Source organism: Epinephelus moara, chromosome 20, assembly GCF_006386435.1.
Source record: "Epinephelus moara isolate mb chromosome 20, YSFRI_EMoa_1.0, whole genome shotgun sequence".
Taxonomy (NCBI): domain Eukaryota; kingdom Metazoa; phylum Chordata; class Actinopteri; order Perciformes; family Serranidae; genus Epinephelus; species Epinephelus moara.
In genome coordinates this window covers 9039597-9066118 of record NC_065525.1, presented here as the reverse complement: position 1 = coordinate 9066118, position 26522 = coordinate 9039597, and the positions used below count along the sequence as shown (strand labels likewise).

The window sequence follows — 26522 nt, the reverse complement described above, 5'->3', positions numbered from 1 at the left end:
CTGACAACACACAAACAACACCCACTGTCACTGCTACCTCATACCTCAAGCAGACTGTCTCCCACCAGTGCGACCAGGAGCTGATGTCCGTGTTTGTCCCTGATCAAGGCGGCGTTCTCTGAGGCGTACATGCTGGTGAAGTCAAACATGGCTACATCTGGCTGCCCGTAGTGGTTGATGGCGTAGTCGAGGGATGGCAGCTGGTAATTTGTGCCGAAGTCGGCTGCCTCACGGGCGTAGGAGAGCAATGATTCCTGGTTGACGTTGTCAGCGCTCAGCAGGCGCTCCGTTTCTATGTAGTCCTGTATTTAGAGGAGGGGAGGAAGGTATAAGGCAGACATCATTGAATTAAACTAAATGATTTAAAGCTGCACTGATCAATACTTTTATGTAAACTATGGCTCAAATGACCAAGTGTAACATTCAAGGGGCCACTTTTAGAGGAAACCCAGAAAATTATCACCTGACTGTGCTGTTCCTGTCAGCGCTATTGAACTTTTTAGCCTCTTTAAGCTAAATTCCTTTGGTTTTCTAGCCTAAAAACTCCAATCTTATCATCCTTTGCTTCCAGCAGCAGCAGCCAGTTGTTTGCAATTCAGACAAATGGCAGACAGGCAAAGTTAGCAGCTGGCTTGTGACTTTCCCCTGAATCATCGTCCCACGTTTTTATCAACATAAAACTTCCTGTGAACCACCACTGTTTCACATTTCTCCAGAAATGAAATCAAAAACAAATTTAGACTGGTGTGTTTCACTGCAAGGGGGAAATAATGATAAAAACCAAGTTAGTCAGTTTGTTAAATCAGTGAGCTATTATCACTGATGAGGCCTCTGAGGCTTTGGCCACATGTATGCATGCTGCCTCACAGCTGACGCATTGAGATATCACTCTGCACTAATGGGCAATGTAAGATGAGATGGAGACCACTGAGGGCACAGCGAGGCAGGGTTTCAACACCTGCGTGTGTGTGTGTGTGTGTGTCTGTGTGGGTTACTGAAAAAAAAAAAAAGACAGTCCGCATGTGTATGCTACTGAATCTCAAGCAGTTTGTTTAATGCTTTCCTGCATGTGTGTGGTGTATATTTTCAGATGATTGTCCTGGCAAGTTCTGGGTGGAAGGTTTAACAATACTTCACCCACAACGTCATAATAATAATACCCTAATTTATACTGTCTAACCTCTTCCAACCTTATCCTTAACACCGGAGCACCCCAGGGCTGCATTATAAGTCCCCTACTATACTCCCTGCTCACACAAGACTTTGTAGCCACTTCCAACTCCAACACCATCATCAAGTTTGCCAACAACGACACAGCTCTGATGGGCCTGAATGAAAAGGCCTACCTGAAAGACGTAGAGGATCTGACCTGCTGGTGTCAGGACAACAACCTACTTATGAATGCCAGCAAAACCAAGAAGATGATAGTGAACTTTGGGAAGAAGCAGCACACGAACTACGCTCCTCTTAATATCAATAGGTCCTCTGTGAAAAGGGTGGATTGCTTCAAATACCTTGGTGCCCACCTCACTGAGGGCCTGACCTGGGTGCTACATACTGACTCACTGGTGAGAAAGGCAATTCAGGAACACTGGAGGAAATTTCAGGTATCACCTCAACTAGTGAGGAGTTTTTACTCCTGCACCATCGAGAGCATCGGGATAGAAAACATCATAGCTACGGAAAAAGCACCACACAAGACATTTGATGGGCAGTGCTCTACCCTGCCTTGAGAATATCAATAGCAGGGACTGCAAGAATAACACCAAGAGAATCATTAAGAATCAGACCACCTGGTTAACGGCATTTTCTCTTTGTTGAGGTCAGGTACAAGGTATTGCATACACCAGGCCAACACTGACAGTACTAATATACTGGCTGTACTGCTGTATTTACATATGCGGGTGTACACTCACATTTATGATGACTCCTTTGTCCAGCAGACTGTGCTTCTTTGCCGTCATGACAAAGTAGTGGGTGTTGTCTTTGTAGTAAACTATGTTCTCCAAGTCAATTCCTGAAAACAGCAGCAGGGTTACTTAACTAATGGCACTTCAAATGCTGTAAGAAGGAGCAATTAGAGTGGGAGAAGCAAACAGACAGCCCTGCATAGTGAGTCTTTATAGCATGGGTTGCTAGCGCCACACTTTTTTTCTACTTCACCTGTCTCCTCCTTGAGTTCCAGAAAGAACTTCTGGTTAAAGATGAAGGCCACCCCACTGATTTCCTCCACTTTAGCCTCTGCTGTGGTGTTCCTGTTGACAAAGTTGGCTGTGATGGCGATGGCCAGCTTCCCTCGAAACTCTTTACGACCAAATCCTGCCGCAAGAGAAAGACAAATCTTAGCAATTAATCAAACCTTTGGTAACAATATTTCATTAATGGCTAATTTTTAAGTAATATGAGAATGGGTACAAAGTCAAAGTTGGATTCAAGAACAATATTTAAAGAGTAGCTGACCCTCCAGGCTCCAGTAGGCCTACACAAAAGGGAGTTTCCCAGCAGTAATGGAGACAGACTGCTTATGGAGTCGACCATTTATTCTGAGAGAATGTTTACTTTTTCTGTAATCAGTAACTTTATGTGTCAGCAAACATATGCACAATGCATATACCACACACACACAAACACACACACAAACATGGATGAGCATGCAACAAAGCTCTCAAACACTTCATAAACCAGCACACACACTCACACACACACCGCTGACCCCCATCCAGGCTATTAAGCTTCCACTTGAAACTATGTCAACAGGAAATGCTTGACCCAGTGACTAAAAGCAGCTTTGCGACACCCACCTCTTTTTCAGTAAAAATAACAAACAGTGCTTTGACTGCAGTGTAAAATTGTCCAATAAATGTAGGTCAAGAACAAACTTGTTCTCAGGACTCATTTTAAACCAGAACAACCACTATAATTTACACCCACAGGATTGCTCTGGTTTGTCAGTTCAAGTTTTCCTTCTTTCTCACCATCTAATGTGTTTTTGCGTCCATCGGCTCCAATCACCACATCAAAATCAAAGTCCGAGACAGGATGACTGGAGGGTCGGACTTCTGCTCGCCACCCAGGACCTGAGGAAGAACACAACAAACCAGCTCAGCCCACTCCTGTCATGTTGTTTTTCTGACCTCACAAGGTTTATGAGGCAGTGTTGTAGTACTTGAGACTGGTCTTTGCCTGAAGACAACTTTTTGAAGGTCTCAGTCTTGTCGCCTCATTTTTACTCGGTCTTGTATACATGCGCATTACCACACACATCACATCACATCAGTCACAATCAGCTCTGATCTAAGGGAACTCCCGGGTACATGGGGGGGTCAATAAATCCTTGATGTAATTTGGAGAAAGTCCATTTAATGCTTTAAAGGTGATCATTATCATTTTAAAATCAATTTCTTAGTGGCTGTTAAAATTCTTCCGTTAGCGTTCTGCATCATTTGTAGTTGGTGAAGGGAGCTCTGGCTCATACCAACTTGAAGTGCACTACAGTAATCCAGGCGAGAAAAAATAAAAGCATGTATGACCTTGTGTTAATCCGAAGGTGGTAAGAAAAATCTGGTTTTAGAGATCTTTTTGAGTTGAAGGAAACATGACTGGACAATATCTATTACTTGGGCATGAACGAAGATTTGCATCAAATAATATGCCAAGATCTTTAGCAGTCTGCTTCAGATTATTAGTGAGAGAACCGGGCTTGCCGTGAATCAAACTGGTGGATTTAATTGGACATCAGTTTTCTTGCTGTGAGATTTTAAAGTAGACAAATGGTTATGTCATGTTCTCTGGAGTGTTAAGTGTTATGAGAGTCCCCATGTGCCATATTTAGGACACTTGGCATATTTTGAGACACTTAGAAAGGCAAACTCAAAGTAGAACTAAAATGTAACTATCAGCAGACTCTATCAATAGACGTGTTATTTTCCGGACAGTTTGCTATAAATGCTGCCAGTGCAAACGCCTCCTCTCTGGGAAACTTTCTGATTACTTTAACACATGCATTTTGTCAGCAGGCAGTTTTCCATATATAGCTAAGATATGCTGGTGAGTCCCTGTGTGTCACTGCCACTCATGACCCTTTAACATACGGATAACAGACACATGCATACTTACTGTCGTCAGTCTGCTCTGCTGGTGGCTCCAAAAGCTTGACAAACTCCACATTGACATGAATTTCCACTCCCAGAATCAGAGACACTTTCAGCAGCATCAGCTGAAGCTGGCGGATACCTGGAGTGGATAGACACAAATGCAGATATTGTAGAGCAAAAAAGCACACAAAGCAAGCCTAGAGCTACCTCAATGGATATATGTATTTTATACTGGATGGGCAGCTGCATCCAGTCTACTAACAAGCTGCACCATACGCCACAGGTTGCTCCTATAATGTCATCACAACCCTATAAAGCTGATGTTGCTACAAAAACATTTGTGTTCATTGGCGTGTTAGTTCAGGTATATGACTAGGAATGTGAACTGTGAAATTGCTGTAACAAACTCATATAAAAACTTTAGAAATACAGGTTCCTCCATGTGATTCTAATTTTGTTAACACAAGGCAATACATATTTTAACTGTACATATTCTGTATCTGAGCAGTAGGGATGCACCAATCCAACTTCCTCTCTTCCAGTACCTGAGTGTATCTGCCTATACTGGGTACCAGTCTGATATCTGAAATTTAAAATTTGTGTACCTGACTGTGTAGAACTTATTGGGATCATTTTTAATGTTAAGTAACACAAGGCTGCTAAAACTGAGTTGAATGATAGTGGAAAGCATGAATTTTATAATGACACTGACAAAGTAAATGTATTTTATGTAGATCTGTCACATCATGATCATCAGTAGTTGTGCTTAAAAAGATCTGCATCACTGCCACTACCATCCCCACTAAACAGACTATGAAATGTCATAGATCAACAACATCCTGACAGTAACATAATGTTCCGTTAATAAAAAGTAAAACGTGTGAAGCACACATTGGATTTTATGGAGTTAAAGGGTGGGTTTAATATTTTTCAGCCTGGACCCTATTTTTTCCCCATGTTTTGTGTCTAAGTAAATAATAGGGACAAATAGTTTTGAAACTGGCCCAGTATTGAGAGAGAGGCTCCACCTGGCAGCGGCGAAACAGGCTGCAATGAAACCATATGGGGCAATTGTACATCGTCAATTTACATTCACTGAAAGCGCTTTTGCCGTTGACAGGCTCAGATTATTATTCTAGTCTGTGACCACTTATGGAAAGGATCCCTACTGAGACAGACCTCTTTATTAAAGAGAAAGATCCTTTTTGGTTAACCAGAAACAGCCTGGATATTGCCATCATCAAACCCACCAGACTCCATTTAAATAAACAGCAATTTTAACATCGTACAACACACTTCATTCAAAGTCGACAGAGACAAAATAAAACTCACAAAAATTAGCTTGGTTCATCTTTCTACTGTTCCAGCAATCACTTACTCTGATTTGATTGAAATAAACCTTTAAATCACCCAATTAGATTTGAAAATGTGCTGGTTCTACACACACTAAAATTAGTGTTTATTTAAATGGAGTTTGATGGAATTGGCAAGAGAGATTTCTGGAGTATTATAAGAAAAAAAAGGTATCTTACTCTTCAACAAATGCTACATATCCCAACAGGTTACAGTGCAGTCTGTTTCGCCACTATGGACTGCAGTGTTCTGGCTCAATTCTTGATCAATTTCAACAGCTGTTCCCATTAGTCATTTAGACAAAAAATATGGGACAAATGGGTCCATGTAGAAAAATACAGAACTTATCCTTTAATATAGTGTCTTCTGTAGCTCAGCAGCTGGTATTTACAGCTGCTTTCTCAGCAGCTGTTATGGGAGGATGTGGCTTCTCTTACAGATGAGAACAAGTAAGTGTTATGAGACGTACATCTCTGAAACGAGATATTAATACATGACACCGTTACTAAAGCTGGAGAGCAAGAAATGCCAGTGGAAACTTCCCACTAGGGACAGACTGAAGAAACAAACTGCAGCAAACTAGGCTACTGGAAAATCTCTTCTCACAGGTTGCAGAGTCACACAGCCAGCAAGTACCACCCATCATGCCACGGTGTTAAATATAGACAGCAGCATTTCAAGTGACTGTAAAAAGGGTCCTGACCCCAAGGTTAAGGAAGTGATTCTTCTGAGATTATTTGCCACAACCAAAGAACAATTTCTCTTCCTTCTCAGAGCACTATGAGGTAAAAGACAGAAGTTTAAAAGCTTCAGTCCACTCGCTCATTTCAAAATGAGAGCAACTGAGAAATAACTGACACAGATTTACACTCACTGATGTGGTCGATGGAGCCAGCGCAAAACTTTCCGTAGAACTTCTTGGCTCCGAGGCCCCTGAGGTCGTGGATAGTGAAGGGCCACAGGTGGAGCACATTATTCCTGGAAAAGGTGTCCCTCTTCTCGATCACCACCACCTTACAGCCCAACAGTGCCAGCTCGATGGCTGTCCGCAGACCACAAGGACCACCGCCAATGATCAGGCACTGAATAAAAAAGGAAGAAGAGGGTAAAATGTGAAAGAGGGGGTGACTTAGTTTTCTATTAGCACCTTGGGCCGTGGGAAACAACTTTTCATCTCTGTATACTCTGTATGTGGAAATGACACATAAACAAACTTGAACTTGGATTACAGAGCCAAATATTTCCCTCAAGAGTTAGTGGAAACTAAGGAGCTAAAAGGGAGTGAATACTAGACATACATTCATCAGGTGTCCAGACACATGATTCCAGATGAATGCTAATGGTGTTCTGTCTGTGTAAATAAGCATCTGTTTGCTAACACGCTTGCCACTTTATAAAGGTAATATTTCAAAGGCGGGTCGCAAGTGTATACTTCATAGCAGGGGTTCTCAACAGTTTCTAACTTCAGGCCCACTTCTGATTGTTAAAAATGTCTGAGGACCACCTTCACAAATAAATGATAAAAAAACAAAAACAAAGAAGAAATAAAAAGAAAGACGAAGAAATAAATTTAATAATCCCTTCTTATTACCAGCTTTTACATGTACTTTTACTTTCAATAGTTAATTACATTTAACCTAATAACATTACTTTTGATACACAAGTACAGTAAATATCAGATATTTTAAGACTTTTACTCAATTGTTATTCTAATGGGTGACTTTATTAAACTTTAGGTAGCTTACTAGATAAAACAGATGGTGACAAAGTTTTTCCTTTGGGAACCTAATTTAAAAAGGTAATAAATTGCAATATATTTTATCGCAATACTCAGGATATCACAACATTTAAAATCGCATTAATATTGTATCGTGACTTAAGTATCATGATAATATATTATAGATCCTCTGGTGATTCCTACCCCTGCTTTCAGGTACTTCATCTACCACTGACGTTAGCTAGCTACAGTAGCAAGACATGTTAGTCTCAAACTGATGATGTATCGTGATTGGCATGGTGATATCTAAACATAACTGGTCACTGAAATAATGCATTTTAATTTACTTTTTTATTCATGTAAATTCTTGAGCAAATTAAGATATAAAAAAAATAAAATAGCTTTGTAAATAACAGAAAAAAATACATTTTCATCTAATCTAACAAACTGGCTGTACCTCCACAGCCCACAAGATGGCATTTCGAGGGCCACTGTTTGAGAATCACGACTTAAAATATGGTGTTCAAAGCTTACAGTAGGTGTGACTGAAAATCCTGGCTATATTTACACAAACTCGCACTGATGTTTCCTTTTGGACTGAGAAGAAATGTGGAAATGGGAACAGGAGAGGAAAAAAACTTTATCTGAGAAGTCTCAAAGGTCCTGTGTGATTACCGCCGACGTCTAATTTCCAGGTCATCATGCGGTTTGCTAGTTTACAGTTACAGGGAAAATTAAGGGATAAAACAATTAGCACAGCCATCTGAGAAAGGTTAGTTTAGAGTATGATTCATGGCATCTTCCATATAACAGAACACAATGTACAGGAAACTAAGATACAGATATTTTTTTCTAGACACAGAGTTCCAGAAAACAGAGAACCTCCCCAGCTACAGCCAGTCGTCTATCTCTAAATAGCAGTTTCTCCCACAAAAATTAGTTGTTATTTTTGGCCGACTTTCAGCCCAACCCGTCTCTGCTTATCTCCCCCCTCTTCGAGTCTCTGGCCTCTTTCCTCTACGGATGTCTTATCTTTCCCTTCAGATATGAAGTCATTGAACACTATGCTAAACATGCTGCCTATAATACTCAGACATACATGGTCCAACAATAAGACAGATTAGCACATCACGTAAAATAACAAATATGAGATACCTATCACTTTAAAAATGTATCTGAACTCCCATCCTGGCTTTAGGCCTCATATTGCCATCTGACTAACAGGGCCCACTTTCATAAAGTTTCCCCTATAGACAGTTATGAGATCAAACTGAATTTGCACAAGCTACATGCACTGAATCCAGTTAATTCAGCTTTTCAACTTTAAGATTACTTTGGTCCAATTAATAATTTGCATATAATTACAGAAATAATCTACTTAAATAATTTATTTCCCCAACAATCCACACTGGCAAAGGTCCTAATTGGGTATTTGAACAAATAAACCATAATTCCTCAAGTGTTTTTTTTAGGTTTAGGATTTTTAAGGGTTGTAAAAATGGGCACATATGTTCTACTCAACAGAACACACAAAGCAGAGACTGAAAACAGACAGGAACATATCAAAAGTCAGAATACATAAATGGTGCTACACAGACTGTCCGATCTGTCATTGCATTTCAAGGACCGAGGCTGTTTCTCCACAGGCACAGTTTAGCCATGAGCAAGTCAGTTTTCTCTGAGGCCTCACAGCAGGGTGCTCATCTGCACCATCTTCTCCCTCGGGCCAAAGCTGTGTCTTGCACCTAACTGATAATTCAAAATATATAAATCAAACTATGCTGATGACAACAGAGCAACTTCTCTTTTTAGTAGTTCCTCTGTTCAGCCCTTAGCACCTGTGTAGTTTATAAATGAATCCCTGCAGTTTGGAGCTCGATTTCACTCTCACATTCCTGTTTGTACTTCCACATTTCAGCATTATTTCACTGTTTACTGTAAACTGTCCTACAACCAATTACAGCTGCGTTAAAGTACTGCCAATCCTGCTGGTTCACATTAATGGCTCCATTGGAAGGCTTTTATTTTGAAGCAGCTAAAGGAAAAACTGTAGTCACTGCAGAACTAGTAGAACTTCAACTAATGCTGCTTTACAATAAAATTTGGTCTACGCAACAAGATATGGTATATTTGGCACGTTATGGTAAGTGGATCACTTTTACAGCACAAGGCAGAGAAAACTGAGAATCTCGACAAGGCATTAAAGAGAAACTTTGTTATTTTTCAACCTGGATTCTATTTTCACATGATTTTGAGTTAAAGTGACTAATAGGAACAACAATTTTTGAAACTGGTCCATTATTGAGCGAGACCACTGCAGCTGGCAGCAGTGAAACCAGCTGCAATGTAATCACTTGGGGCAACTATGCACCATCAATGTACATCCACTAAAAGTGCTTGTTTTTGCCACGGACATGTTAAGATTGTTATTCTAAGTGTGTGACAACATTATAGAAAGTATTCCTATAGAGACAGACTTTTTTGTTTAACCAGAAACAGCCTAAAAATCAATGTCGCCAATTGAAATAAATCCTTAATTCACCCAGTTAAAAGTGGAAATAGGCTAGTACTATACATGCCAAAATTACTGTTTATTTAAATGAAGTCTGATGGGTTTAGTAATTCTGGTTAAACAAAAAGGTCAGCTTCTGTAGTAGTCCTTTCCATATGGTTGTCAGACACTTAGAATAATAATTTGAGCCCGTCAGTGGCAAAAAAAGAACTTTTAATGGTTGTAAATTGATAGTGCACAATTGCCACAAGTTGTTCAACTTCAAAAACTGTTGTTCCTATTTGTCACTCAGACACAAAAACATGGGTAAACTGGGTCCAGGTTGAAAAATACCAACATTACCCTTTAAGACTGACTGGCATATTAGCAGTTATAGCTTCCGAGCTACAGCGAAGGGTAACTACATTATGTCACCATGCTTCTTGAGCAACATATTTCTTAAAGATACATGGATGAATTTAACTGTGATGCTTTCCTGTGTGATGACACCTATAGTACTGTTTGCTTGGATCTCAAATACTATAAAAAGGTCACAACAATGCCTTTTACGTGAACAAGCACAGTTTACATATTTGTAGTGGCTCATGGCTCAGTTCATTTCCTTTGTCTATTAGTAGCCTCAAACTCCAGTACAGGTCGTCTCCAGTTGGTCTCTCTTACCCTAGTGCCCTGGCAGGCTTTATTCTGGTTGTAGACCTTCTGCTGTGCCCTTTTGTCCAGTTTGGTCCACAGGGCCTTGACCTTCCAGGAGCTGACTGCAGCCTTTAGTGAGCTGAAGAAGTTGCTGTAGTCCAGAGGATCCAGCTCCAGCTGCCTGCAGAGGATGCTGAAAGCCTGCAGAGTCCCTTTACATGTGGATGCTTGGACAAAGTTCTCAAAGAGCACGCTGGCCTGCGCTGTGCGCTCATCCTCCGTCTCACCCATCTGCTCTGATGGTAAAAAGCGTCCAGTCTCCTCAAACACTCTCTGCTTCTTTTTGTGCTTCCTTTACTGTTCACTCCTTCCACACTGTCAGCACTGGACTCCTACAACACGGTGTGTGCAGTCATGCTGAGCTAGTTCTGAAAGACACAAAGAGCAAAAAGATTTGTAGACAAAGACACGAGAGACTGGAAATTAAATAATCAGGTGATCAGTCCTATATCCTGAACATATACTATAATTCAAGTTGTTTAGATTTTGCTGATTACTGATAACTAAGACGTGCTTCCTGCACACTGTCCTCTTCATGACACAGCTGTTTCTTATTTTATTATGTAACCAAGCATTTTACAGGAGATGTGCGTGAACACAAGTAAACAATAATGTAGTCCAATGAAAATCTGTGCAATAAGTACTGCATTTATGAAGCTGCAGTTTCTAACAAAGGTCACTAAAACCTGTCGTCTGGACACAACTTGGAATTGATGGATGAGCAGACAGGATTTACATTTCTAATAGAAACAAAAAAATATTAAATATGTTTGAAATATATCAACAATTTCATAATGAACCATAGTTCATTTGGAGCAACTTCCAAGCACATGACCACATGACAACTGTACCTGTGCCAGAATTTTGGGGCCTAAATAATAGGTAAAGGTTCAGAGACTCCACTCTAGGATATCCCTCAACAGATCCATAACCATAGGAACAAATACTGTTACATTTCTGTAAAACTGGCTGAGATACCTTTGGATACTTGAATAAATAAACCAGACAGGACCAGTCTGTTTTTATGCTAATTCGGTGAATTAAATAAATACCAGGAAAATCAGGGCACTTCATTTAATTGATAAAAAATTAAATAAAACTCCAATATTGCCATAAAATAGTTCCGTTTATTGACTTGCAAGATTTCCCACATTGACGTTGATACTTCAAACTGCACTCATCACAATTTTAAGGAAAAAAGCTTTGATAAACTCACTGTACATTATCTGTCCAGCACCAAACAGACGACACAAAACAATTTATTACTACTGTAATAGTGATTTACACCTCATCATAGAGATGTACAGTTTTTGTTGAATTTGAATGTCGTATGACATTGAACGAATTAACACCCCATGAATGGTCATTAAAATGTCATGTTACATACTTAACATAAACTTATAGGTTTAGGAAAATTAAGTTATGCATGTTAGGTTTAGGAAAAGAAACATGGTTGGGTGTCATTACATCACATTACATATTAACCTTAAGTTGAGTACATAAAATTAAGTTACATACTAAAGGTAAAGTTACGTAGGTTAGGTTTTGGAAAGTAAAGTTATGTACGTTAGGTTTAGAAGAAGAAACCTGGTTGGGCATTCTCGCATCACGTTACTTACTTAACATAAAATTATGCTGGTAAGGTTATGCGAGTGAAGTTACGTAGGTTAAGTTTAGGAAAGAAACATGACGACATACCTTAAAATAACTCAAAGGGCGCTTGGTTTCACACAAGACACAAACGTCTGTCTCTTGGGGGAATGTCCTGTGTTGTTTGACCACCCAACCTGCCTCCTTACATAGACTTAAGCTCTTGATACTACTTCATTCTTTACTCTGGTGAGCACACTGGTCACGTGATCACAACCTTCCTGATTGCATGGGTCATGTGTAGTGTATGAGAACAGCCTGGTAATCATGATGTTCATTATCCTCTGCAATACATGAGGACACACACTATGTGGTGGAAAACTTTGAAATCATATAAAGGAGAGATCACATTCCAAATGTAAGGAATGTCTGCAGCTCCCTCTGAAAATAAACTGCAGGGGTCAATGTGTTGCCTCATATAGCCACAGTGTCATGTCCTGCATTCTGTATGAGGTGTCCAGGGACACACAGAGCTTTGACGATACATCCCTGAACAGGACTAATATTTCTAGCCAACAACAACAACCCTGCAGAGTTCAAACAGTCATTAATTAAGCTGCACATATTTTTCTCTACAACAAAGATATTTTCCCCCTCCAGCTCCACTGAATGCCTGATAGGATTATGACTGAGAGTGCGCTTGGAGGGGTTCAGCTGAGCAGTCATGGGAGAAGCTCAAACGCTGTGGCTGCAGGAATACAGAGAAAACAGTCACACAGTCACATCACACGCAAGCAGCCACTTGGTGAGGCACAAGATGCAGAAGAAACAACCCTAAAATACAGCAGATATACACAGCAGACTACAAACTTTGTCCCCCCTGCTGTACAAACTGTTCTAGGCTTGCAGCCCATAGCACATGAGGGAGTTTACCCGTTATCAGGAGATCATTACTTTAGTATTCATCCAGAGTCCTGGGGTAAAAGGAATGTCCTGATTCCTTGTTATATTTGGTGATCTAATCTTATTTGAGAGGCCAAGGGCATCTAATGATGGTTTCAAGTTGAGTTAATAGCAGAAATATCTCCACTTTCAGTGTCTTCCAATTAGGGCTGTCCCGAATACCATTTTTTAACATTAAGACCTTCGGCAGAATTTGATGGCACAACAGTCTCCTTCAGTACATTATTCTATGCTTTCTTTTGATTTTCACATTGGCTAGTCATCCTGTTTAATTTGTCTTCTGATTAAATCGGAACCGTTCAAACAAGTTGTAGGAAGCCTCTGCAAGTAATTGGTTGCTGGCAGACACTCTGTGCTGCAATAAAATGGTTAATCAGCAGTGCCGTGCACTGTAGAGCCAATGCACTGCTGGTTCTGCTGGCCTGAATAGAATATAATGTCTATAGCCTTACTGTTGTGTGTACAGCCTTATAGACTGAGCTGAGTAGTGATGCGCGGGTCGACCCATAACCCGCGGGACCCGCAAATGGACCTGCGGGTCAGGCAGTCTGTTAAATCGGTCTGTAAATGATATTTTGACATTATTGGCTATTACTGTCATGGCATCCGACGCTACTGATGCGTTGAGCTGGTGACAGTCCGCGGCCGTTTTCAAAAAGAAACTTGTTGAAACTTTAAACAATTAATTTATTGTACAAAACGGGGGAAACAAACGTTGACAAAAACGGTTCCATAATTCATATTAAATTCAAAAGATAACGAAAAACAGCTACAAGTTCGAGGGAATAGTGATATGATGGTAAAACTTGGCATTGATCCATAGCCTCAGACGGATGCGCTCAAGCGTGCCGTGCGCACAAGCTCCGTTGGTAGGCTATACTGTATTTTCACATTTTTAACAATGCAATTTAAAAGTTTTGATTTTTATTGACAACCTACATTTACCAACAACAAAAAGACTACATTTAGCACCAAAAAAAAAAGTACAAAAAAAAAAGTAAAAAAAAACAAATATCGAATACCAAATTTTCATAAAGAATACCTACCCATAGAAACGAATATTCGAATATCCGAATATCTGGGTACAGCCCTACTTCCAATGAGTTTTTAATGACCCAGGATCAGTACATCCCATGGTTATCTGCTTTTCAGGTTCATACTTGTATTTGGGATTTTACTGGACAGTGTGAGACCTAACACATTCAGTGCCCTGGGCAAACTTCCCCTGCATCCCCGTTTCCATTTCCTATTATTCTAATGCTCTCCACATACACTCCCCTCCATCATACCGATCAAGCATGTTCTAACTTAAGGCTGCAGCTGACCATTTGGGTACCCTAAGCTTAACTGCATGTTGTCCGTACACATCTGCATTTCCTGGCTGTGAGGTAATTAATGAGATCATCATATGACAGCTTACGAGTGAGTTCTGCATTGACACTGATGACAGCAAGACCACTCAGACATTCCTATCCAATTGTTGAATGAAGGGATGCTTTCATTAGCTTAGGTTTAAATAAAATCCCTCACCAGAGGCAACTGACTGTATTAATAACTAATAATGGCCTAAAAGCATGAGCACGCTGCTCTGGGAGCTCACGCTGCAGCTGTGCTGTGTGTACTAAACAGCGGCGAATGTTAGCTCAAACCCTGTTGTGTCTTAACTGTTTATGCAATACCTTTGGTTCTGAATGATGATGGTCATATTGGGCAATTTTGGTGTCCCCTCCAGCAGTGGTGGGGACACCACTAACGTGTGATGCACATATCTGTAGTGGCAACACTGTTCTGACTGTGATGACCATTCACTGATGAACACATTAAGGTGAACTGCATTGCCAGGACTAAAGATATTATAATACCCTTAGTACAGACCAACCATTAGCAAATCTTTGGATCATTTTTACCTTTTGTTTATATACAGTATATGGAAACGTAGATGAATCAGGCATTGCTTATCATTAAATTCAGCTCTAACATCTGTGCGTGCAATGATTTTTTTCTCATCTCTTAAACTACATAACCCCTTGGTCTCAGGCTTCACCCTCCACCATGAAACCACTGACATCCCTTTACAAACAAGCTATCCAAGTTCTGGACAAGAAATCACCAATCACCTGCATAATCTCAGTTTTGACAATTTCATTAATTACTCCAACTTCACACTTACATTCCAATGTGTCCAGCATCTAGCTCCACCCTTTATTTTCCAACTTTCATAACCAGACTTCACTACGCTGCCACCAACACACAAAGTACATCAGAAGTAAATTTTTATATGTCTTCTAGTTGGTGAAGAAGTTTTTCTCAAATTCAAACAGCTAAGATTTTCAGACAAATTTCATGGTAAGTGAGCACACAACTCATTTGGAAAATGTAGCCCTTTTCAGTCTGAATATAATGTTGTCACATTAACAAATGGCTTAAACTCTAACTCTACCCAGCAACACACTCTCAAGTTATCTCAAGCTGATGCCAAGTGTTTCCTGGATAACATCTTTGACAAAGTTGAGTATCAGATCCCGATTGCTGGAAGCTTCACAGTGTTATAGCCATGGAATCTGCTGTCCTGGAGGAGTTTGGAAAAGGGTAATGTTTCTTACACACACACTCAGACACACACAGACACACACTGCCCAACAGGCCTGAAACAAAATCACCTGAAAACCTGTGGATGTGCTCCGTATGCAACTGAGTGTGCGTCATGGCAAGGGAAAGTGCATGCTGCAAGGACCTGGCTGGCCCTTTAGTTTGTGCCAGTTGCCTATCCCACGTCACACACACACCCCACTACCCAAGAAACACACACTTTCCCTTTAAGTCTTTGAGTGGCCCAGAGGGGGTCTCAGATCTCTGCTACCTAACATTCTGGCAGCAGACAGTAGCCTCTCAGTTACAATTACCCCCTCTGGACACACACACACACACACACACACACAATTGTAACCCTTAGACCTTTCATGCTATTCCATGCCCTGCCCAGATAAAAAAGTTTCCAAAGCTTTGTTCCTTGTTTCTAATTAAAAACTGGACTTCACCTCAGCCATTAAGCTGATAATATCTGCTTCAGTGGGAATATCAGTGAATCAATGTGTTTGGCTGGTGGACTATAACCATTTACTTTAGACTGCCTCTGAAAAATACCCTTTGAATACCTGTCTCATCTATATCCCTAAAGCACAGGGAACAATGGGACACAATGAGCTTGAAACAAGGAAAATCAAGGAATTCGTTTAAGCAATAAGCCACATTAGGCTGTGGTTTACAGTAAAGTAAAGTTACTGTAAACCAATAGTTACTATATATACCTGGCAATGTTCAATAAAAAATAAACACACAGCAACAAATCATCCAATAATTTACGGATAACAAATATTCATCCTTCTGCCAAGAAAGGTAGTTCTTCAGCGACATTTAACAGAATGGTTGCCAAGCAACCCACAGATTTAGTGGGAAGTACCAGCTGCTTTACAAATCTGTGACGATGGAGCCAAGCAAGTTCACCCCCTTGGGCTCTCTAGTACCAATGTTAGGAGAAAGAAAAAAGTTCTCATCATGTTGCAGTTACATTATAACCACATATGTATCTACCATTGGCAACTATTACTCCCACTTAACCCTGACTGTTTTCACTTGCCAGCAATATAATTTTTGAAACTGGAAAATGAATTCCCAGCTGAAAACAAGTGAGAATGCTGAAAGCTGACATTACAAAGAATTGCTAAAAACACACAAATCTTAAAGTGCAGAAGCATTTCCCTGCACTGCTGAAAAACCTGGAAACTGAATGGATAAAACTGGCAAGTTGGAAGCTGAAAAGTTGCTAAGAGCTGAAATACATTGCTAAAAAAAGGAAGCTAATCTGTAATACTGTTAAAGGCAGGGGTTGAAATTAATTAACTTAAAAGACTGAAAGAAGAAATGCTTTGTACTTCAAAAAGCATAAAAGGTAGAAAAAAGTTGAATGCAAGCATGACTGTCCTTGAAGAGCATATCGTTTTGGCATTAATATGTTGTCTGTAGTTTAAAGTGTGCAGAATTAGCAGTCAATTGGAAAATGTACAGAAGTATAATTGCTTTGTGACCTGTTTAAAGCGTAAATAAATGCAGCTAAGCCAATCATAACAAAAGACCAAAACTATCCACACTATAGTTGGAAAAAACATCCTGATATCAGCTCAGAGACCGACTGCCCTACTTGTGTGTGACTCTAAGGACCAGAAATGATATACTGCAACTCCCTCTGACCTGTCAGGTCAAGAGAAAAACACAGCCAAGTGTGCATTGATATAAACACAGAGCTAGAAAGCTATGGGAAAGATCACAATCCTTGGAAGCTAGACTGTATATAACCACATCTGGTAGGGTGCATTCTGGGAGTCTTGGTACAGGAAGTGGTTAAGTTGATATCTCTTTCCAAGTGTGTGTGTTGTTAGGTCATAGGGTTTGCATTTCTAGCCATATTTTCAGTGGGAGATCAGCACAATACATGGAGATGTTTCTATTCCAATCTAATTATAGTGAATGTATTTTCTGTTCAAACGTAATATATGAAATGCTCACAAATCTAAATGGAGACTTTAAAGACCAACACAAAAAGTTGTTGTTGTTTTTTTATTTGTCACAGGTGGATTGACTGATGTGCTGACTGGTGGATTCATTGGCTAGGTTATCCTGGTATTACCATAAAACACAAACAGAGAATATCATATTTTTTCTAACCCTTTATTTATGTGTTCCCTTTCAATTGCTCTTAAAATTGTATGTACAGTATATCTTAACCTGACATTTCTTACTCTTAAAGTCCAACTTGCAGGTTGGAGACCATGGTGAATGTGTAGGAAAATGATGTAGAAACTTGATTAAAACAAAAAACAAAAACATATACACACTACAGTGACTTTTGGGGTCGTTTTTGTGAGAGAATTTTGCTTCTGCATCTAAAAACCCACTAACTGGAAGTGACGTAGCGTAAGGGAGTCCGGCCGAGTTCGATTGAGTGTAACATTAATAAACATGGATCCCAGTACTAGTTTTGAGACTGAAGAGGTTGAAAATGTACATGCATATGCATATGACAGCCCACAGGCTTATAATTATGAGCCTGCTAGGCGTCCAAGAGACCAGGAACAGATCAGGGTTAGGAGAAATAACAGCCACAGGAGAGAAATAGAGCTGTGGTGTGAGGAGAACTGGCAGGTGTCTTGGTGAGAGACCAGTGTTAGCTAAGGACAGCTAACGATGTCTAACGCTGTGTTCACATCACAACATTAAGTTTGCCATCATATATTTGTTTATAACAAACCTACCAATAGTTCTGCCAGTATTAGATATGCTAATTACCCATAACAGAAACTAATGTGCAAATATCAGCTTGTATCAGACGTGTCTTGCTATGCGTGTTATAACTCCGCATTACGATGTATTGATGTCCGCAGGGGAGAGAGGGAGAGAGAGAGAGAGAGAGAGAGAGATACGAAGATTTCCTGTTCATTTTTTGTATGATAGGTGCTTGTGTGGGAACTGCCAGCCCATGTCCTCAGCTGTGGACAGTATGTGCTGCAGGGAGGTGGATGCCTTCTGGGCTCTGGTGGAGAATCTGACCCCGAGAGCAGACATAATATGTCTCACACTGCCCATCAACCCTTACGCCGCCCGCTCCTGTCTCAAACACGGAGGCCTCCCTCTCCGCGGAGGCCGCCCACCCTCGCACATATCCCCGAGGCGCGGAGAGGGAGACCCAAGGCTCGCAGCCCCGCACATACCCTCGAGGCTCGGATCTCCCTCTCAGGAGACCCGAGCCTCGAGGGTATGCGTGGGACCTGAGGCTCAGGTCTCTCCAGGGGTATGTATGAGGGCGGGCGGGCTCCGCCAGGAACATAATCCTCCTGTCCACTATGAGCGCTGCACACAACCGCGTTTTTGGTCACAGATGAAGCCGTGAAATCACATCTCTTCACCTGCACAAAACACACCCAGGCACGAAAAATAACTCCACTCCTTTTTCTGTCCGGAAAATGGTGGACTCGATGTCCTCACAGACTTGAGTTTGTGCAACCTGCACAAACACAATAATTGGGCATAATCACAAATGGTGAAATGCACTGTTAACAACAGAAAAAATACTAACTCACAAGTTTACTACTGCTCAGACTCACTACCACCTACTACTGCGCATTGGACAGAGGCAGGGTCAAGGATGCAGAGTCCTTCTCATGACGTAGTATCAGGCAATGTTGAAAAAAAAGCGTTTTTAGAAGAGGAGCTAAAAAGAGCCACTTTTTCCTCTGAATTTGTGCCCTTATGTCGTGTAAACCATAATAAATTCTGAATTAACTTCTCATATGGTAATTTTCAGACAAGGTTATGTCTATATTTTTCAAAAAAATTTAACCTGCAAGTTGCAATTTAAAGTGACAATTCAAATGCTTTTGGTCCTCACTCACTAAATGACAATGTAACTGCTGCAACAGTACAACTAATTTGTGCTCTTCAAATAAAAGTTTTAATATTTTCATTTACATTTTATTGCCCTAACTATTTACAGTGCACAGCTATCTCAGACGTTTTAACATCAACTTAAATCTTAACTGCTTTCATTGTTTACGATTCACCTGACAATACAACTTCTTTTAGCGCTCACATGTCATTCAACTGACATTTCTACTGCTTCCCCGGCTCATACATAAGTTAACGTTTCAGCTGTTTTCATTTCTTACTCATCAGCTGGAGGAAATCTTTTATTTTTGCAATCTGCAATAGTTAACTGTAATATAGTTAACAAGAACTATCACTTTGTGGTTGTGTGCCTCCATGAACCCGCCATTGTACAATTATAGTTTGAATCTATGTCCATGAAAACATAGATGCTTTTTACACATCTTACACCTGGCATTACAAAAGATCTCTACAATTAGCACAGTTTCAAGGTGGACACCCAAGATTAGTGTCACCAATTCAGTATCTGACCAAAAGTCTTCCCTTCAGTTCTTTCGACATTGGGTAATGGCCATTAAAGTGTTTTTGCAGGACATTATGATGCCACAGTGAAGCTGACCTGTTACTTTTTTGATAAAATGTCATCATTTCATCATTATTATACCATAATTTCATCATTATATCCTGTTTGTGTGAAATTTTGTCATAATTAGCATATGAATTCTTGTGTATAGCCAAAACCATGTTTTGTAAGGTCACAGTGACCTTGACCTTTGAATATCGACCACCAAATTCTAATAAATTCTTTGTTGAGTCCAAGTGGACGTTTGTGTCAAATGTGAGGAAAATCCCTCCAAGAGTTCAAGAGAAGGAGACAGGTGCAAGGTCACAGTGACCCAAAATCTAATCAGTGCATCCTTGAGTCCAAGTAGACGTTTGTATCGAATTTGAAAAAATTCCCAGAAAGAGTTCTTGAGATCAAGAGATTGAGCTGGACAGACAGATGGACGGACAGACAACCCCCCAAGAATAATGCCTCTGGCCTTGGCTATCACCAGCAGAGAGGCACAAAATGGTGACCAACATTCCCATTAAAGGAAAATGTGTCACAGCATTTCCATAGTTTTGTTTAGTAACTGTACACTCTCAGCTGGTGTGTACAGTCAGATCATTAGAGCTTCCGTTACTGTAATGACCCAGCGTGATTACGCAACATCTCATTTTACAGCCTCTTCGTTATAACTCCACGGGTGCTCTATACATAGATGCCAATTTATGTCACTAATGCACACAAATTAACACGGAACATTCTTATAATGTATATCTATTTCTGAATACTAATTTGATGATGTGTTAATCAAGTCAGCTATTTCAATAGGTTCAAGTGTCCATAGTGGAGGTGTAACCTGCAAAACAAGAACCTTTGAAGAGTAACAGGATACTAACAGTATTTAAGGATATATATATATATAAATCGGTATGTATGCAAAGGATACCATCCAGTTAGATGTTAAGGTCAGGCGTCACTGTTAAGATCAGTGCACCAGCAGGTGAGACTTAAGTGGAGATAAAAAACAGGTGATTAGATCTGTAGGTACAGAGCTGTGGTATCTTTGGATAAGGTAAGGCATTTCTGCTTCATAAATTACTGAAACAATCCATGATCAGGATTGTTGCTGATTGGTTTCCTGTTGATGAAGGACTAATTGATGTACTGACTTATCATCTCAGCTCTTTGCTTAATGCTACATGAATTAAGCCTTCCTCAAATAGCAAAGCAATTTCTTGGGCTAACGTTCATGTGACTGTGAGACTGTGAGAAAAATCTCACATTATTATTTCAGATACAGATTTAACCCATGGCATTACCTGAATGCACAACAGTTCCATCACAGTAAATAATTTCTACATTTACATAGACCTCTAAATCAATCTCTGCACTGTATCTTACATTTACAGTGTTGGCATTGATCTATCAATCAAAGGATATACCATACTTCGGCTGATAATACAGCTGTCTTTACATGAAAACTGGGCCTTGTGGAACTCTGCCCAAAAAGAAAGCAAGACTTTGAACAAAGTTTTGCTATAATTACTATTCACAAGAGATAGAAGCTTGGATCTCCAACAGGAAACTCACTCATCTTTTCAAGAAAAAGCTGGTACAGCAAAATCAATCTCAACAGCCAGACAGGCTGTGGTCAAAGTGAGAAAGCCCAGTTGACATTCCAAAGCCAAAAGACGTCTACAGCCTAGAATTAGAGGGATCTGGATCCCGCATTTTACAGAGGAAACAAAGTACAATATCTGAAGCCAAGTGTCCAGAAACTGAAAGTAGATTTTATCATAAGCTAAAAGTCACCCATGACGTCAGAAGTGGCACAAGTCATGTCGGGGAAGTTGGGGGTAATGTTCGTAACACTACACAGTGCGGCATCAGGTTACCAGACTGCCTGAGGAACAAGGAACTGGAGCGTACAGGTGACAAGTAGAGCAGGAGAAATGTGTCACTGGGCTAGAGACAAAGCGATGCTTCATTCACAATGAAGCCACAAAATTACCTAATTTTATTACACATGCAGCCTGGCAATATGTTCTTTGCATAACACTGAAAACAGTGTTATCTGTAACACCGATCCTTTCCAGAGGCCAGTAGGGGAGGGAACAAAAATCAGTTCACTTAAGTATCATGATTTTTATTTCCCCACGATTTCTTAGTTGCTCTTTAATGCCTAAATCGATATAATTCAAATGTAGAGGTAGAAAGAAGTTGCCTCTTGTATTGTTGTAATCTATGAGAAACATGATGTCTTATCAATTTCAAGAAAAACAAAGCCAAAGTGAGAAAGCAGAAAATAGTTCACGGTCCATGGACATGGTCCTTCAACTGCTCAAATAGCAGCTCGAATTCAGCCAACCCAGCGCAAACTCCCCACCAGATCAGCAAACTGTTGCTGCTGCTGTTACATTAGCCCCTTCTACACTGCCAGATTTTCCGCAAATGTTGGGCCGTTTTAGACAGCGTTTAGACACACAAAGCCGGATTGGCGAGTTGATCTGAGGTGCCCAATTTTCCGCCTCATAGGGTAGTCATATTGGCGGAACCTTCTTAGTTTAAACAGGCCGAGGCGGCCTTCCGCAATGGGAGGGGCTGTTGAAGACTTGTGGGAGGAGCTGTTGATAACACGGCAGTTGCGAGCCACTGGCAGTGGATAAACAGGAAACAGCTGATAGCAGGAATTAGCGAGCAGCTAGTAGCAAGAGGGAAACGCAAACCTGACAGACACTGTAAAGATGAGCAACTGGGGAGACAAGGAATTGCGCGCCCTCCTTGCCCTCGCAAACAAAGAGGCCATTAACCGTCAGATGACAGGGACGGTGAAGGACGGGCCAACTTACGAGAGAATCGCCGAAGGACGGACTAGCTGCGGCTTCCCTTCCACGTCACTGTTTATGTCACACGCTGAGCTACACGTTTTGTTACTTGCTCACGCCCCCCATTGCCCCGAAAAGGGCGCATTCTGTATAAACAAAAGTAGGTAGGCAGCATTTTGCTGCACTCCCCGATTTTGTTTTTATACTGCCAATGCTGAAAGAAGACTGATTGGGCTTTCCTGCAAATTTGCATAATTCCTATCTAAAAAGGGCTATAGATTAGACTCAGTCCGCCGAAACCCCGGAGCTGGGGTTTACACCAGCTGAATTCAAGTTGCTACCACTGCTACTGGGTCCATCTCCAGAGCTCTCCATACTCCCAGCAACTAGGTGAAATGGGAACATCAAGTGTAAGATTCAACTTATTTCTGTAGTCTAGTTTTAAAAAGTAAAGTTATGTTAAATCACAATACTTGAAAATCACAATACATATCAAATAGGCACGTTAGTATTTTAAAAGTATCAAATCGGGAGGTAAGCATATCGGCCCAGCCCTAGAGGCCAGTCTCAGCCAGATAATAAAGGTCACATGCTACATTCACTTTTGAGTTAGATACTGTGATCTACAGTCATAATGATCTCAAATAACTCATAAACTCAGTTTCTGAATTTGTGGAAAGGAGTTATGCCATAACCTGTGACTGAACCATAATATGTTCCATCAACACAATATGAAACAGGAATTCAACACTGCTGGAATCTGGACTGTTTCCACACTCAAATCAAGAAATACTTAAGACTATAAAATTTTCTTTGGGTTTTCGTTTGTCTTTATGGGAATGCTTGCCAAACATAACCAACACAGGCAGTTCATCTCTACAAACAGGATTCTTCATCACATTCCTCAGCTTTGACTTATGTGTCTGTTTCAATACTGAGAAGTTGATTCCAAAATAAGTATGAACTGACACAGTCTGCTTGTGTTAGCACTTCCCCTGTTTAGGGATAAGCTGAAAAAACTTCACAATGATGTACATGTGGCTGGACATGGAAGTGTCCCCTTGCTGTAAGAAGAACTGATCACACAGTACAACCCTTTAACATTATCCAGAAATCATGTTGATAAAACTGGGGAGATGCTGTACTGATTAAACCAAGCTGAACACCTAGTAATAGAGAATCCCAACAAATGTTAGACTCAGGCAAAGAAGTAAATTGTATGTTTTAAAAAAGGTCTAAACGGGGGCGTCGGTGGCTTAGTGGATAGAGCAGGCGCCCCATGTACAAGGCTGTTGCTGCAGCGGTCCGGGTTCAACTCCAGCCTGTGGCCCTTTGCTGCATGTCACTCCCTCTCTCTCTCTCTCTCTCTCACACTTTCTATCAATTAAAGGCTAAAATGCCACCCCCCCAAAAAAAAAATCTAAAAAAATAAAAAATAAAAAAGGGTCTAAACGGTGGCTCAAGGGACAAAACAATTGGCCAGGATGCAGCAACTGTGTACAACTGAGTGCAACACCATGAATGCCTTCATGGACTGTGTGTGCCCTTATTCCTATTGGCAGTGTTGGGGGAGCTACTTTGAAAGCTTTGCAAGCTACTAATTACTTCACATACTTCATAAGAGGTTAACCTACATTAAAGCTACCCTTGGTAGAAAGTTAGGTTAGTTAACTAAAGCTATTTAGAAAAGGTAGTTTAAAATACTTTGTAAAAAAAAGATTAAAACTGTCTACTAAATTGAGTTTCTTGCAAAAAGTGCAGTTGTTCACTGGTCATAAACCAAATAAATAAAATACCCCACTATCATGGGAAAGTGCAACGAATGTCAGCTTTGGTTTTGTATACAATGTCCATCAGTCAGACACTTGCCTTCAGAAACTTCTCTTAACATTTTTTTTCTAAAAATAAATAATTAATACTTATGACTAGTTGTGGTCTAAGGGGGTTTACAATAGAAAAGCAATGTTATAATAAAAATACAGAATTATTCTTTCTTAACAACAAAAAATATGGCAAACAATTAATTTAACTACCATGCAAAAATAAATGCTATTGAACTACCAGCGAGCTACTGTAAAATGTAGTTAAACTACTGGTTCACGACTCCCTGACACTATTTGAACAAATTATATCACACAGTAACACTACCTTTTTTGTATTTTTAGGAGACAGACATCTTGTTTAAATAAAACATATAGCAATTATCAATGGACAAAACTGGTTCATGGGTTACTTCCCACGTCATATCCAGTAAGTGGAGCCACACATTGTGAGCAGTGCATCTTTGCAGTGCAAACAGGGTGCTTAAAATATGTACTGTATTTCAGTGACTGCCGTGCATAACAGTTCCTGGCATTTCCCAAACTGAGCCTAGCAATATTAGAGGTGACACGACAGGTTCCTGTGGAGCAGGACCCAAACAGAAACTAAAATTCCATTATGATTTGTTCTTTCCCCAACTGCATTTTTAAAAACTGACCTCAAAATGAAAGCAGGCACGTAATGTAGGAGCCCTGTTGGGTTGGGTTAGTAATATGAAACGGGACATGTACATCACTCTGAAACAGCAAGGAGAGATCATTGGCAAAAAAGCTGTTGGGTTCTCCATTACAACCTCAGAGAGTGATAAGGTGTTCAAAGTTAGTTTAATGAGACATAAAAAGTAACAACATTTATCTTTTTTTTTATATTCTGACATAAACAAAGCCCAGGAAAGAAAGATGGTCGATTTAGTTGTTTAAAGTCAATGGCCTGTGGATGAACGTGTGTGTGTGTGTGTGTGCCTGCATGCGTGTGAGAATGTCTGAGAGAGGGATCAAAGCTGAGTCAACAAGTTCCTACCCAGACAGACGAGATGCCAAGCGAGAGAGAGAGGGAAAACACAGAGTGGGAGAGACGTAAGGGAGACACAGAAATGTGAGGACTCTACAGACGGACGGAAAGGGAGTGTTAGGTCCAGAGAACATCATTGCAGATTCTTTCATTTTGAAATGTATGGAATTTAAATCCGACCGCAGAGAGTACATACTTGGCTGGGAGACGTGGTATTCCTGAATGTGATGCTGATTAGCTCCAGCAGCAGTGATTTCCTCTAAAAACAGGAAATGTGAACAGCTGGAATGTCAGAGAGACGAAGTGTGGACCTGCTGCCTTCTACTCAGAGACACACCACAGAAAAGTCTAATGCATCTGAGATGTCTGAAAATCACACTGCAGTGGCAGGATGTGGACAAAATTCCCATAAAATCCTGAGAGATTTGGTTTTGAAATTACTGAGCAACATCATCCGCTAATGAATAAATTATAATCACAATAGTTTTCACGAAGTACCACAAAATGTATCCAAATGATCAGACAATGAGTATGTTATTGGGTCGACAGTTGCTTGAGAAAAAAATCCTGATAGATACCAAATAAATACCAAAAATAATGCATGTGTGGATTTCAGAAGTCAGAGGTTCTTGAAACAATTAATAGATGTATGTAAATTAACGTTAATCTACTTTGGCGTGTATAATAAACTGGCATCTAAGTGTAGAAGAAGGTTTAGAAACTTGGAAAGTTCAACTTAAAGACAGACCTCTCCTCATCACATGACCCTGAAATCAACCCAGGATAATTTCACCAGAAAAGCAATTTTCCATCTTTCTCCTGCATGGGAACCAGAAGAATCTGTGAGCTCATGTTTTATTTGCTCTGGCTGATGCGATTGGTCTCCCTCCTGTTCAAACTTTCCCAGCTGACCAGACACTGGTCTGGCCAATCACAACCGTTTATCTGATATGGG

General features: G+C 40.4%; 1 protein-coding gene across 3 annotated transcripts in view; it reads right to left on the bottom strand.

The window, feature by feature from the left end:
* mical2b (microtubule associated monooxygenase, calponin and LIM domain containing 2b) overlaps window positions 1–26522 on the bottom strand; it is an 83900-nt gene that overhangs the window by 39407 nt on the left and 17971 nt on the right. For all 3 annotated transcript variants that reach the window (XM_050073104.1, XM_050073105.1, XM_050073106.1), the window contains exons 3-9: window positions 10337–10737; window positions 6322–6529; window positions 4117–4233; window positions 2976–3077; window positions 2164–2319; window positions 1917–2017; window positions 45–302 (exon numbers count right to left, since the gene is read on the bottom strand). In XM_050073104.1, coding sequence (XP_049929061.1) covers window positions 45–302; window positions 1917–2017; window positions 2164–2319; window positions 2976–3077; window positions 4117–4233; window positions 6322–6529; window positions 10337–10600 — 1206 coding nt within the window. In that variant the 5' untranslated portion in view covers window positions 10601–10737. The remainder of the gene's footprint in view (window positions 1–44; window positions 303–1916; window positions 2018–2163; window positions 2320–2975; window positions 3078–4116; window positions 4234–6321; window positions 6530–10336; window positions 10738–26522) is intronic.